This window comes from Phalangium opilio, unplaced genomic scaffold (genome assembly GCF_054372755.1).
Source record: "Phalangium opilio isolate 3A_F unplaced genomic scaffold, DU_Popi_V2 ptg000077l_1, whole genome shotgun sequence".
Lineage (NCBI taxonomy): Eukaryota > Metazoa > Arthropoda > Arachnida > Opiliones > Phalangiidae > Phalangium > Phalangium opilio.
In genome coordinates, this window is record NW_028324185.1 from 3397399 (window position 1) to 3412953 (window position 15555).

Consider the following 15555-nt stretch of genomic DNA (forward strand, 5'->3'; position numbering starts at 1 on the left):
TTTTAAAGCTATATCTCATTGTTTCAACAATTTAACGTCGCGTGGAAATTGGTGAAAGCGGACACCACTCATTGTGGCATTATTTTTACACCCATACACGCTGCAGTATTTAACCATTGTTTAATTACGTTTAAATAAACAGCAAAACTAACAAAAACTAGCCTATGAGTATGTTTCATAGATTTAAATTATATTGGTAAATTTAAAAATTGGGCCGCGCCGACGCGCCGGCGCCTTGAAGCGAGACATCTCTCTCTCTCTCTCTCGTCTCCAGCTACAGCCACGCAGAGAGTGGCGGGAGGTGGAAGGGGGGTCCATATCCTTTCTACCTCTCTCTCTTCTCTTCACTATAATTTAACTCGCTTGATATTACAAGCAAGCGTGGCTTCGTGGTAGCTTGCGCGGGCGCCTTCACTGGCGTCTCGTATGGATTGGGACATTGCAGGTTCGAGGCCCGGCACCGACAGAAAAATAATTTCAATTGAAATTAAATACGTTACGCCACCTTTGAGGTGTGACGTGAACTACGGGTGAATTTCGAGTCGAAAATTCGCGGGAAATTTGAAATTCAAAAAGTTTATTTATGACGAATCTTATTATGCAGTTACACCAAATCCAGCCAGCCGACCAGCCGTCCAGCCAACAGATGTCGGAACAATACTTTTCAGCTCTAAAGAGCGCGAAAAGTAAAAATGGAACCATGGACTATTACACTGGCCTCTCAACTAGGCGTCAGTAGTGGCCTACTTGAGAGGCCAGTAGAGAATAAACAAGCAAAATGGAACCATGGACTATTACACTGGCCTCTCAATTAGGCGTCAGTAGTGGCCTACTTGAGAGGCCAGTAGAGAATATACATGCAAAATGGAACCATGGACTATTACACTGGCCGCTCAACTAGGCGTCACTAGTGGCCTACTTGAGAGGCCAGTAGAGAATAAACAAGCAAAATGGAACCATGGACTATTACACTGGCCTCTCAACTAGGCCTCAATAGTGGCCCACTTGAGAGGCCAGTAGAGAATAAACAAGCAAAATGGAAGCATGGATTATTACACTGGCCGCTCAACTAGGCGTCAGACTGATTTCCGTGAGGAGTGGCCTCACAATAGGGCGACTATAGACACCTGCTTCAGAGGCCAAGATGTGGGGAAGTTCCTTTTGGTGACATATGTTTCGTTATTTTGAGCGCATTAATAGTACAAAATGAATTTCTTTTGGGAAATTTCGATGAGAACATTAGGTTAAATAATCAAAAACTGTTAAAACAGTAAAATCATACGAAAACGTTGCTTCTGAAATATGCCTAATGAGTATTCAAATAGAGCTGTTCATAGTATTTTCTCCGTCATCGGTCTAGCTTTTTGATCTAGGAAAAATACTACTATTTTTACTACTATCCTACTAAAAAAATCCCACTATCGAAGGCGGCCTCGTAAATAGGAAAGATCCATTTATTTATTGCCTTAGTGAAATTAATGCTGAATTTTATATACACAAAATAAATAATAAATTAATTTCTAAAATTTAAATGTAAAATGAGTGCATTATTTCCAATTAATAAAAGATATCCACCTATTTTCATTCTAATTAATTTCCCACTTAATATTAATTAGGCCTAATAAGCTTAAACTATCAAATTAAGAGGTTTCTTAATTTTACAAAATTATTACAATCTAACATGCAAAAATCCAAGGCTTAAAAACATTTTACTTTTATATTAAACGCTCCAAAAGAATTGACCAATAAATACTAAGTAAAATTAGTAATGAAAGAGGAAGTGACATACATTTGGTTTGGATAAAGGTTTAACGGGAGATCCAAATGTCGATTTGGATTTTTAGAGGTTTCTCATATCATCTGTTTCTGAAGTCTGCTTTGTATTATTATTTATGCTATCATTTAAACATAGCTAGTTAATTCAGGATCCACTTTTATCATATTATATTAATTATGGTTATTGATAAATGAAGCTCCCTTAGGTTCTATACCACTTTACGTAAGTTAACGAACTAACAGTGGTTAGATTATTGTGAGTAAATCAAACTATCAAAGTGAGTTAAAAATTCCTAGGTCTCTGTAAACATTTCTCTTGAAAGAGTTGATGGAGCAAGTTTTATTTTAGCAATTTAGTTTTCTGAATATTGGATCATGGGCTATTTTCTGAATATTGGATCATGGACTATTTTCTGAATATTGGATCATGGGCTATTTTCTGAATATTGGATCATGGGCTATTTTCTGAATATTGGATCATGGGCTATTTGAAGCCAGTTACCCATTAAAACAAACATTTCCTGCCCAGGCTCTTTCAACATTGGTTTTAGATAACAATTAAATTTAAAATAAATCATTTGCATAATGCACATTTTAGATTTTTAATTACAGTACTAACGCTTCCCACGAAAAGAATGTATAATTGTCAGATTTATCCAACAGTATCATTAGGTGTTTATGAAATTAAAAATAAATAAATCTTTTTGGTTTAATCAGGGATAGATAGACTTTTTTAAGACGGAATAAACAATGTTTGGCCTTTACTTCAGTCCGACTCATAGACGAGTATATAGTCCCTTCCTTCAACACGTAACCAAAAAATTAAATTATCTTATTGGCTCACAAAAACTACGTATTGGTGACGTTGCTGACAAGGAGGGCCAAAAATACGTAATTCCTGTTTACCTCTGTCGCCATGACTACGACCCCTCTTGCGTTGTACCATAGCCCACTCGATCACGCGCGTCACGACGCAAGCTGCTCGCGCTATAGCTATAGAGCGCGGATCGAGTGGGCTATGGTTGTACAGATAAGCGTCTTCACAGGGGCTCAAAATGGAGCCGTCTAAATGCGAGAGTCCGGTAATTATTCGGGAATTGTTTTTAATAGCAATTAAGAAGGTAGTTAGTGAATTTGGTGCCGGTGTTTTGGATTTGGAGTACATCTGTAAGGGTGAAAAGTGTTCGCTAATTCTTTCTTAAGCCAATCATTTCTACTATCCTCATGATTTTGTAAACGAATTTGATGAAGTTAACCAAGGCTTAGTGAATGGTCAGGAGTTTTGTGAGCTTAGTGTTTGGTTAAAACCTGTTCGTGCTGTAATATCTATGAAGACTTTTACTCAATTCTAACTCACTTTTAATTTTCTTGGGTCTTCCCCGTTTTTTTTTCAGTTGCAAGCCCCATGTCTTGTGTAACTTCCATTTTTAAACAATGTTATTTCAAAAATTACAATCCGAGCCCATTCCAACTTGGCAGACGAAGGGGCAGACGACGTTTATTTGACCCGGATATACATGCAACGCCATAACAAAAATAAGACCCGCCTCTTCTTTCATACGCCTCCGTCACGGGTAAGGGGGTCGTGGACTTGGACGCGCACCCGAATAACCCTGTTACCCATTCCGTCTTAAAAAAGTCTATCTATCTCTGGTTTAATTATTGATGGTTGTTAAAGAGGCTTGGGCTACCTTAATCTGGTCTCTGATGGAGAAAGCTCTGCGTTAGTGTAAATAATAGTTTTTAAACTTTGCTTCATGGGATGGTTTAGTTATTATTTAGTGACAATTATTAGGTAACAGTTAAATTAGAAATTTTTTGCTGTCCATAACTCCGTTTAAAAAATTATAATTCCTAATTTTGTAAAATAATTATCTATTTACCAGAAATACAGTTTATTTCACTAACTTTCAACTTAGGCCCTCGACTATGGGAGCATCTAGTTGTGCTACCCCCAGATATTTTCTTACCACTCTAAGAAAAATTAATTATGTTAGGAACGAAATGATTAACGCAAGTTGATAAAGAAATTCATTATTGTTTAATAGATATTTTTCATAACAATAATTAAATTAGTCACCCATTTATGTTAGTGTAAATGATTTGTGTTAATATACAACATGTTATTTAGTGGAAGAGTTTGATTGATGAAGCCAGAACTAAGGAATTAAAATTGAATAGACATAGGACAGCGATTAGAGCTCGACTTTATCTCGCCATTGTCAACGTCATTTTATCTTAATCCATACTCGAAAATTATCCACAGATCTTGCGTGTTAAATCGTATTATATCCACAACTTTATTTATAAATAACTGGTTATCCACTAATTTCTGGATAATGGATAGAAAATGCCGAGTTCTAATTGGGATATAGCTAAAATCAACCTCACTGGCTATTTATAATACAATATACCCTTTGCCCTATGTTTACTGTTTTGAAAAAGTACTGATATGATTTACTGTGTTAAAAAATAAAGAATTATAACATCAGGATTGTTTGGCTCTACAGCTTTGAAAATTATTAAAAACACGTTTTATTTTGGAAGTATTTTTATTTGTGGAATTTAAAACATAAAATACTAATACAGTTTTTTTAATTAAATAATTATTAATAAATTTGAATAATTGTTAATAATTTTAAATAATTGTTATTTTGTAAATTTAAAATAATTTTTAATTAGTAAAATCATGTAAAGTAATGTTAGAGAAATAATTATGTTAAAAGATGTTTGGATGATTAATGGTTTATATATTTTAATGAATAATGATGAGTGGTTATAATAAATTTTTGATGTTAAATGATGATACCTAAAAACCATAGGATTGTATTATAAGTTGGAACACAAAAAAGCAGTTGACCTGTATAATATCAAAAGTTCATAGGAAAAACAAAAAGTATCATTCCCTGAATCGAGTTAGCATCGTGTAATATGAGAAAACCGTCATAACCCTTACAAAACCGTGTGTTTTTGTTTCCCTTGCAACCGTAGCAAGTGTCATAATAAAGTGGACGATGTTATAGTTTGGATCGCTAACATTGAGTACTTATAGCTTACATATATAATGTAAATCTTTGACCACAAAAACTTTATTTATTGGTTGAGGTGGGTCGTTTGCTTCTCATTTCACATGGTGCTATAGACAAGGGCTGGGAACTATGATAAAAGTATACTTTTGGTTTTCAACTATAAGCCTTTGATAATACCATAAGTTAATAAGAAATGCTCCATAAGTATGAGATACTTCGTAATGCTAAAGACAGCTCGAGCTACTTCGAGAACGTCAAACGAGAACTAAGTACACTCGGTCAATTTTGCACCACTTTCATCTTCCTATTTATTAGTCTGCATTTTTAAGCCTTTGAAAGCGCCTCACCAGGACTCGGATCTAGAATCTATGACCTAGGTCACTTAATGACAAGCTTTCAGTAATTGGTGACAAACTTATGGAACATAATTTATGAACTTTGGGTAATACCAATAAAAAGCCCTTCATGGTTAAATCAAAATATTCCTTGAGTCTTACTTTAAATTTTGAAATTTCACTGTTTCAGAATAATTAATGTTTAACTTAATTGAAGGTAATTTTATTTTTGCGGTGTCCCAACTCAATACAGGTTATTTTTTAATAATACTTACAATTACACTGAAAGGGTGTCCATTCTTTCCACCACAACTTCGTTTAAAATTTCTTTATCCGCGCTCTCAGGCGCGTTTGCCTTTTCGCCCTCTGGCGCTTTTTCAATTTCGCCCTCGGGGGCTTTTTTCTCCGCTTCACGCCCTTTATTCACACAATTTAAGTAAGAAGGATCAATATTATTAATGTTCTCTAATGAATTTAGCTGCCCTATCAGCCTGTAAGTTGGCCATAGCGATTCAAAATTATCTAATTTGTTATTCAAACATTATTCAGGTAAATTCCTATTTTATGACATAGCGCAGTTTCAGTGGATCCCCTACGAAGTGACTCTCTCCTAAACTGCGAGAAGCCTAACGAAGGGTTATAATGTGAGATTTGTAAGGGCACTGAGAAATCCCTCCCACAAATCCCTCCTGCTTTTATCAAATCAAAACTGGAGTTTGTAAGGAAAATCACCTTGTAGGGATCCACTTGAGCCCCACTCTGCTTTAAGAAAGTGAAATCTGGTGAAATTTACGATTTTTTAGTCTTGAAAAGCGCACCAGAATGGAAATTAGAAATTTTAATGGCAAATTTATAAATATGACTGTAAAAGCATGGACAAAAAAGGGCGTGAGTAAATTTGTTTTCACGCTATAGGACAGGCAACTCCCTATCTCGGACGACAGCTTATTCCGTATAAACTCTGTTCCAACATCGGTTGACAGCACTCGCAAACCTAGGTCTATCTCCTAAAATGTTTTGGCTCTTGTCTGCACAAACAAAGCTACGTTGCATAGAGACCTAGGTTTGCGCGTGCTGACAACCGATGTTGTAACAGAGTATATGCAGAATAAGCTATCGTTCTAGAAAGAGAGTTGCCTATCATATAGCGTCAAAACAAATTTACTCACGCGCATTCTTTATCCACGGTAAAAGATTGAAGATAATATTTTTTAGGGATCCTTTTCAGTATAAATTAAAAGTTACATCAAAACACAAGTCAAGTGGTTCCCCTATAAGTTGACTTTCCTTTCGAACACCGGATTTTGCTTGGCGGTATTTATAACAGCATAATTCCAGCCTGCAAATGTCTCTGCTTTCGCCAAGCCAAAACTGGAGTTCGTAAGGAAACTCAACTTGTAGGGGAATCCACCATATTCCCTTTCGCCGGAAGTTAGGCTTAGCTCGGGATTCATGGGGGTGGGTAACGGGAAGAAATTGGTCTGTCGTCCGCTACAGTACATATTTTTGGCTTATGTAGCAAACGACAGACGAATTTCTTCCCTTTACTCACCCCCATGAATCCCGAGCTAAGCCTAACTTCCAGCGAAAGGGAACAAGGTGCATTACGTGACTTTTGCGTTGCTTTAATCACTGTTCCAAATCGGGTGGTAGGGACGAAGTATAGCAAATTCTAAGGGCGGTTTTGATTCTAAAATATTCTACGATGTTTTTCCCAAGGGCCACCCTAAACAAGCTTTATAACTGGAGTGTTTAGTAATAACCACTAAATTATATTTCTCCCCAATAAATACTGAAAGGGGTCATTCATAAAGCACTCTAATAATAACCTATTTATGGGGTTTTTCTTGTGATTTAATGTCGTACAAGTTACATTTTGGACCTAAAATCGCTAATATGTACTTTAGTCGTATCACCCTAATTTCTTGGCTTCCACTGTAAAAACGTTTGTCCTAAACGATGCCCTTTCTTATTAACTCTAGGTATGCCTTTTATACAAACAAAATCTTTGTATGGAAAACAATTATTGAAAATTTGGCCACTACTATACAACCGACTAACTAGCACAACCTGATGATCTTTGTTCTACCTTTAATATTAGGGTATTACGGCAATCACGAGCTATATGGCCCGGCTTCCGACACTCGTAACACCGCCTTTCATAGGGTTTTCCCCCATATCTCCAACGCGGATTTCGTCAACCGCGTCCGCGACGCCCACCGCGTCCACCACGACTATAATTATGGACGTTAAGCGTAACGTTTCCGTTAAAAGTGGCTTCTCCTATACCGTCCATTTCGCTAAGCCTAGGCCAGTTAACAACAAATTTAATAAACTAACGTTGATTATTTTGCTCACGCTCGATTTCTTAAACTTGGTCATATAATTTAATATCGAGTTGTTAAATATATGCCTTAGTTTAAAAAAGCTGTGAAATTAAAAATTATTACCAAATTGTTCATGAAACTTACTTGAGTTTTTCGATCCAAAGTTTAAATTTGAGAGTTGACGGTTTGGCCAAAGATACGGCCAACTTGTTATAAGTTCTACCGCGTTCGAACGAAATACAAGCTGGCCTTCCCTAAATCTATACAATATTTTTTACTAACCTATATCAGTGCTGCCATGATCACAAAATTTCCTGACAGCCTTTCAGTCTTTTATGTCTAAGGTCTTTCAGTTTGGTTTTACTCTTTAAAAGCCTAACGTTCTATTTTGACGCCACTTTCTTGAGATTTTGAGAATCTTGATGCCCTAAGGTAAATATTCTACCACAAGACTAATTATTGCTTTCATTTTTAATTAAAACATTGTTATTTTGTTTTAATTTCGATTTTCTATTCCTTTTTTAAAATCACATTAAGCCTACTTTTTAAAGTGTATGTTCTCATTATTCTTTCATTTTTATATACTCCAAATATACTGACAAATCGGAAATAGTGTCAAACTATGTCACTGCGTGCGTGAAAAAGGGAGACCGAGCTGACATGGACCAAACTTTTGCCGAGTAAGGACACGAAACTTTGTCCAAAACATTATTTGCCTCTAGATTGAAATCTTTGACGTGCAAGCAAATAGGAATTTATGAAGCTCTTGATATGATGCTGGGCCAAGATCTTTACAACAAGTCCGACAGCAATAGATTTATAAACATTAACTTGAAAGGTTGCAAGGAACTCGCGCGTTTAAGGTAAACTGACCCCGAAAGCAAGAACACTTGCTAAAAAGGATTCGTCGACGATGAGTATCCGAATCGTCCCGACAGCTTGGAAAATCTTAGTTTGTGGGAATTTCGTCAATTTTACGATTATGCGAAGCACTCTGAGGGTGTCGAGAAAAATGCGAATGTAATCGAGTTGAAAAACAATCTGGGTTTCATGAGAAAGAGAATTAGGCCCTACATAATAGAGCACTTTATTCACGACCCGATAGAGGAGAATGAAAAGTATTGTCACGCTCTACTAATCCTCTTCAAACCGTGGCGTGACGAAACTGAGTTATTGGGCGATTTTGAAACCTACGCCGATGCTTTCGAAAACTCGCTTTCAGTGTTGAAAGACATGAGAGAATATCACGAGAAACTCTCGGTTTCCAAAGAAGTTGAAAAGATACGGAAGGCTTCTAAAAAGGCGCAAGAGCCAGAAACCATAGTCTCTGAGATTGAAAGTGACGACGATGAAAATGCGCTGCAAGGGAAAGAAATTGTTATCGAAACCGAACACGCGATGGCTGATGTGGAAGCTGCCATGGAAATGAATTTCGAGACTGATGTTGACAATGTGGCGTCACTAAACTCGGATCAAAAGAGAATTTATGATCAGATCATGAATCACTTCTCCCAAGAGGGAGAAAAATCTAGAAACAAGTGCCTTTGTGTGTCGGGACCTGGTGGAACTGGCAAACCGTTTCTTATCGACACTCTCGCCAGCGCTGTAAGGCGACGCTTTCAAAATCCTGCTAGCGTGGCCATTGCCGCGCCAACGGGTTTGGCAGCGTTGAATGTTAATGGCGTAACGTTACACAGATTACTAATGTTGCCGGTAGATCATGGGCGTATCGCCGAATACCATTCCCTGAGTTCAGAGAATATAAGCATTATAAAAGAAACTTTGGGTAATTTAAAACTGTTAATTATTGATGAAATTTCCATGGTCTCGTCGGTGTTACTGACTCATGTTCACTTGAGGCTGAACGAATTTTGGGAAATGAACCAACCATTTGGTGGAGTTGTATTTATCTTTGTTTTGAGAGAATTTTTCCAATTGCCTCCGGTTCAAGGAAATCCCGCGTTTGTCAAAATCACTTCCGAAGAAGCCAGACTTAGATTCAATTGCATCGGAGCAAGTGATCTTTGGAAGTTTTTTAAATACGATGAACTAACGCAAAATGTTAGACAAGCCAACGACCAAAGTTACGGCGACATTCTAAGCAGAGGTAGAATTGGAAATATTCCCGAAGCTGATGTTGCAACCTTAGAATCTAGATTGGTTGAGGGTGGAAAAAACGTCGAGGTTTCTATGGAGCTTTTCAATAAGCTGTCCAATGAAGGGTTTCACCCAATTTGTTTGATGCCTAAGTTAGCCATCTGCGTAAAATTCAACTATGATATGCTGCGAAAAAACGGCGAGAAAGTCATTCCTTGTCATGATAGACTCGCTGACTATGGCAGAACAAGCTGGTCCAGCAACCAAAACATTTTGCACACCCAATCAATTTATAGGACACTGGTCCAGTGAGGCAGTGCCCCCTATAAGTGTCTCAAGGTTATCTTATTTCCGTCCTTGCTTAAAATAAAACCGACGAAATAAATCACAGCTAGAAAAGGTTGAATTGGGGCGGAAATAACTCAAATACTTTGAGCCTCCTGGAAATTCGCGAGAGCGGAAATAAGCAGAACACTTGAAATGTTTCCAGGGACACTATTCTCTAAAAATTTCAGTGACTAAATACCCAAATCCAAATGTAAACATTAGGGTTGGTTCCATAAGGAGAGAGAGCTTAAAACCTTATTCTCTAACCCAAATCCAAATCGACATTTGAATCTCCCGCCAAACATTTCACCAAGGAATATGGAAGAAGGGAAGTTTCGTGTAACGCTATAACTCCGGTCGCCCAAAAATCCCGGTTTCGGCGTGGATGTGCATGTGCGCACGCGCCGCATTTTTCTCGCGCATCGCGACGATAGGCGGAACTACCGGTTTCCGATTTGTTTTTTACCAAGGCTTAGATGTTTTGTGCGGCGTACTGCTTGGCAAGTACTAATTATTTCGTGAACCAATTTAATTATTTTCCGAGTAAATAAGCCATGGTTGGGAAAAACTGTAGTTACAAAGGGTGTAAAAGTGACTCGAGATTTAGCGATCAAGATTACATGGAAGGTATATTTTTTCTGAAATTTCCACAAGCAAAGACCCATTTAGAGCAATGCAAACGCTGGATTTTAGCCTGCTCTAGACCAGAATTCCTGACTCTAGAAAAAATAACACGAAGGTTAGTTCCATATCTTCTATATTGTGCATATTTTAAAAGATAATTGTGAATTTTATTAAGTGAAGTTCTTCCATATTTACAGGCATATTTGTTCTTTTCATTTCGTTGGTGGTGCTGGTCCAACCGAGAAAAATCCAGACCCTGTGCATTATCATGACTATTGTATTGATGATACACATGAAACGTGCATGGAAACTACATTGACAGCTGAAGAAACTTTATTGACAGCGGGGGACACTACATTGACAGCGGGGGACACTACATTAATCATTGAGGAAGAGAAGAGAGCTAAAGAAACTACATTGGCCACCAATAGCTTTAAATTAAGTATAGTTGAAGCAAATTTGTCAGAAACTACACAGCGCAAAGAAATTCAGTTATCACCTGTATTTGATACAAAGGACCTCTTTAAAAAATATTTTGAGAATCAATACTCCAGCCATATTCAAGAAATAGCATGGACTATTTCCGAGAATGAGGATTCTAGCTTGAGCATTTTCAAAGTTAGAAGTCCGCATATATGTTCTATCGAAGTTAAAATTAAGTTAAATTTAGAATTTGAAATTCTTGTTTACGGAAAGGCAATCGGCGAAAATCATCGGCTATTCCCACTAGAAATCTTTCCACGAACTATCTCGAAGCTTAATGATTTACTTAACTTATTAGATTATTTAAATTCACTGCGTCTTTGTAATGGGAGTGGTTTAGATTTCCATAAAATTAAATGCAGTGAAAAACTAGGATGTGTAAATATATACACAAAGGCCGTTTATTCAACAAAATGTAACGGTTTCGTTAAGAATAATATGGATTCCAGATGTATAAATTGCAAAACTTTTGCAAAAGGTCAGCTTGCAAAGGAAAAAAGATTGAAGTTAAAAGTTTTGAAAAGTCCCAGGAATTTTCAGAATATGTCTAGGATTGATTTAATAGCCGCTTTGAAAGTAAAAAACCGTCAGAATAAAATGCAAAATAAGCAAATACAACAGTTGAAGAGAGTAATAAAAACTCTGAAGCTGTCCCTTTCAGACGAACCAAATATTTTGCTCAATGAGTCAATAGACGATGATTCATTTTGCTCAAAAGAGAACTTTTTAAGAATTTTTCTTAAAGAACAGTTGAAACTAATTAAGAAAAAACAGCGAAAGCCCAAAATGTGGCATCCTGCCATTATCAAATGGTGTCTTTATCTGAGAGCGAAATCACCATCAGCCTATGAAACTCTCCGAGAAGTTGTTCCTCAGCCAGCTCCAAGGACACTTTGGAAATATTGATCTTTATTTTCTAGCCAAAGTGGTTTCACAATAGAGTCAATCAGGAAAATGAAAAGGGAAAATTGATCTGCACAGCTCAGATGAGCACCAAAAATTTTTCTCTCTAATTGTGGACGAAATGAAAATAAAAGAAGACCTGATATTTAAAGCCAATACAGGAGAGGTGGTTGGGTTTTGTCATTCAAGCGGTTCTGGAGATCTAATCAAACAAGCGGAAAATGAACAGAATAATGTCAACAATTCTGAAGAATTGCCTATTGCTACGCACGCTATGTCTTTAATGGTCCGGGGCTTGACAGCCAATTTCAAACATACACTGGCTTATTTTCCTTGCCACGATATGAAAGCAGATGAGCTATACTTAATCATTCAAGAGGCAATAGAGATTTTGGAAGGTAACGGATTTAAAGTATTAACCGTTGTATGTGATAAATCAGCCATAAATCAGAAGTTGATCAGGCTAAGTACACGTCCCGACCCAGTGACTAAAACTCACTATAAAGCAAGGAATATATATTCTAGCCCTGGAGAAGAAAGATATATATATATTTTATATCTCCGATCCCCCCACCTTATAAAAACGGTTCGGAATTGTTTCTCCAATAGTGGATATCATAAAAACTCAAGACTTTTACGTAAAAACAATAAAAACATTTTATGGTCTCATGTGGTAGATATGTATAAAAAAGACTGTATAGGCCATTTACGCTTGTGCCCAAAGCTTACGGACAGTCACGTTTATTTGGGCCCTTTTTCAGCAATGAGAGTGAAATTGGCCACCCAAATAATGAGTAACACCGTAGCCGAGGCAATAAATGAATTAGTTGGGGAAGAAGCCTCCGAGACTGTAAAATTTATCAAGATTTTCAACAGGTTTTTTGATATCATGAATTCGAAAAACTTTGCCCAAGGAAAACTCTCCCGAAACCAGGATATAGATCCATTCACAAGCACTGATGATTGGAGGTTTGCCGTATGTATTTAAACAACTACTTTTCATAAGCATTACTTATTGTTTTTCTCCATTTCATAATAGTGGCTTGAGGACACATTTTTAGGATATCTCAGAGAATGGGCGGAAGAAGCTAGTCAAGCAAATGTCCCTGAAGAAGGGAGGGCAATGATGCAGCTTAGCAGAGAAACGCTTGACGGAATTCAAACTACTGTTTACTCTATAATTGAAGCAGTAAAATTCTTGCTCAACAATTTGTCTTAACCGACCGATTTAACCAAGACCCATTAGAGCGTCACTTTGGAAAGCATCGGAGGTCTGTTGGTTGTAATGAAAACCCAACGTTACTTGCCTTTAGCTACAACGAAAAAAATTTAAAATTATGCGTGTTGTAACGAGTAAACCCAAAAATGGTAATTGTAGTCATGGAAAAAAAGAAGGTGTCTTAAACGGTTTTTGTTATTTTTATTAATCATTAAAATTCGTTAACTCAATGGTTTTTTCCATCTTTTAATATAAAAAAATATCACAATTCACAAATATCACGCGAGATCATGAACAATATACCATTTCAAATGGAAAATATGACTGGACTAAAGTTGGAAATAGGAACTAAATTTATAAACTTTGTTTCGGGTCATTCTCTTTAAGAGATTGTCTAAGCCCTTTCTTTTTAAAAAGCGAGTCATTGTGAGCTTTGTTAACTTTTCTTTTAAAAAAATCCTTCATTGCTTTTGCTCTGCAATTGAAAAACGTATCTATAACTAGCTTTTTGCACTTTTCTCTTGTGGTTACATTCTCCTCGCCCCATAAATCATTCCACCTATTTGTCACTACATTTGTTTTGAGAACATCTAAAATCTTTTTCTTTCTGTTTTGGTTATCAGTCAATATTGATTGTTCGAATATTGGGGCTATTAATTCATTAATAAGATAAAAAAACCCAAAAGCTATTGGCTTCAAAATTATAAGCCCACCCCGATTTAGCCGTTCACTCCAGCTTGAATAGTTACAAACGTTTCCCTCGGTTTCAGCGATGCAGCGTTCAAGAAACGTACAATCTTCATATTTATAAGTAATTTTTTTTAAAATGTATCCCCCCAAATGATGGATAACCTTTTCCTCCTTTTCTTTAATCTGTCTATCTGACAAAAATTTCGGCTCATGAAATATTTCTGTTCTCGGCTTAAGCTCAGAGGGTTTTTTAAGTTCAACCCATTTAACATGCAATACCACAAAAAACTCCTAAGCCAGTGATTAATAATCAGGTATTGTTTTTCAAGTGCCAATTGCTTAAAACCTTTGATTATTTCAAACGATTTTATAGCAGCCTCTTTTAACTTCTGATTTTCCCGTAGCTCTTGGGAGCGAACGTTGTAGGTATCTTTGTCACGTATTTGATCTTCATTTAAACCTGTCAATATTTTGACGGCGTCATCGATAATCCTTATCCCATCACTGCTGGCCACTATCTCACTAATTACTTCTTCAACATCTTGCCCTGGGTCAGCTAGTTTGCAGGATCCCATATGTTTCGACGTTTTTACCACGAGTTCTATCATATGTTTTCGCAAAAAGAGCTCGTTGAAATCTACATAGATAACATCTTTAAGAACACCTTCGATATTGTTAAATATAGTTAATAACAAATCATTCTTGTTGAAGGTTTGAACGGAGTACAAGTTGTATTTTTTTTATTACACTGGATGTCCCATTCTCTAAATTATCAGCTGGCTTTGAGATAGACAAATCCAAAGGCTTAGCTCGCTGTTTTAAAAAATTAGCTGAATTGTCCTGATGAAAGTTTCCCCATTAAAAACCGTAATTAAATATAATTATGACAAACAGTTATATACTCACCACGTTCAAAACACTTGCACCAGTCTCCGAAAATAATATAGGATCCTGAAACTTATCAGAAGGTCCGAGTCCACCGACAAAATAATTTGAACAAACATAATGTGTCTTTTTAATTAGATCTGTTGTTAAATCACTTCTACCACAAGCTACTATCCATTATTTGCATTTTTCATACTTGGTTTTTGGTTTTGGAAATGGGAGAAAAAGCAGGCTCTTATTTGGATTCTCTTTATTAAATTTGCTGTTGCTTTTGCAGCCCCGATAACAGCATTTTTTGTAACTAACCATTATTACTTTATGTTATTACTTATGCTAACTTAAACATACTAAAATTAACCTTAAAAGTATCTTAAAGATTAAGCCTTTTCATATATCAGGTGCATTTTTGAACATGCAGACGACCGTCTGGCGATCACGTAGGGAAATGACGTCTCACGCTTCGATCCTGCGCAGTTCAAACTAACGCCGAATATAAGTCATGTGACCTGCTACATTTCGTGAAGAGAGATTCCTATACTGACCAAACTTCCCTTCTTCCATATTCCTTGATTTCACCATCTCAAATTATTCTCTTATTTCTTTAACCCAAATCGACATTTGAATTTCCCGCGAAACACTTACCCAAATGTACGTCACTTCCTCTTTCATTGCATAATTTTATTTCAGCATAAATTACACTAAGGCAGTAAATTAATTACCTACGATAAATTAATTTATTACTTTAAAATAAGAAATTTATTCAATATAAAACTAAGCTTTTCCTGAAGGTTTTGAACCGTTTAATTGAAATTATTTAAACTATTAGTGATGATCAATTGGCCAATATCGTAAATTAACCG

General features: G+C 36.5%; 1 protein-coding gene across 1 annotated transcript; it reads left to right on the forward strand.

The window, feature by feature from the left end:
* The first annotated feature begins 12468 nt into the window (after positions 1 to 12468).
* On the forward strand, positions 12469 to 13120 carry LOC149656810 (uncharacterized). The gene is made up of 2 exons (XM_089844641.1): positions 12469 to 12877; positions 12941 to 13120. The coding sequence occupies exons 1-2, from the start codon at positions 12581 to 12583 to the stop codon at positions 13118 to 13120; spliced, it is 477 nt and encodes a 158-aa protein (XP_089700767.1). The 5' UTR covers positions 12469 to 12580.
* The last annotated feature ends 2435 nt before the right edge of the window (positions 13121 to 15555 follow it).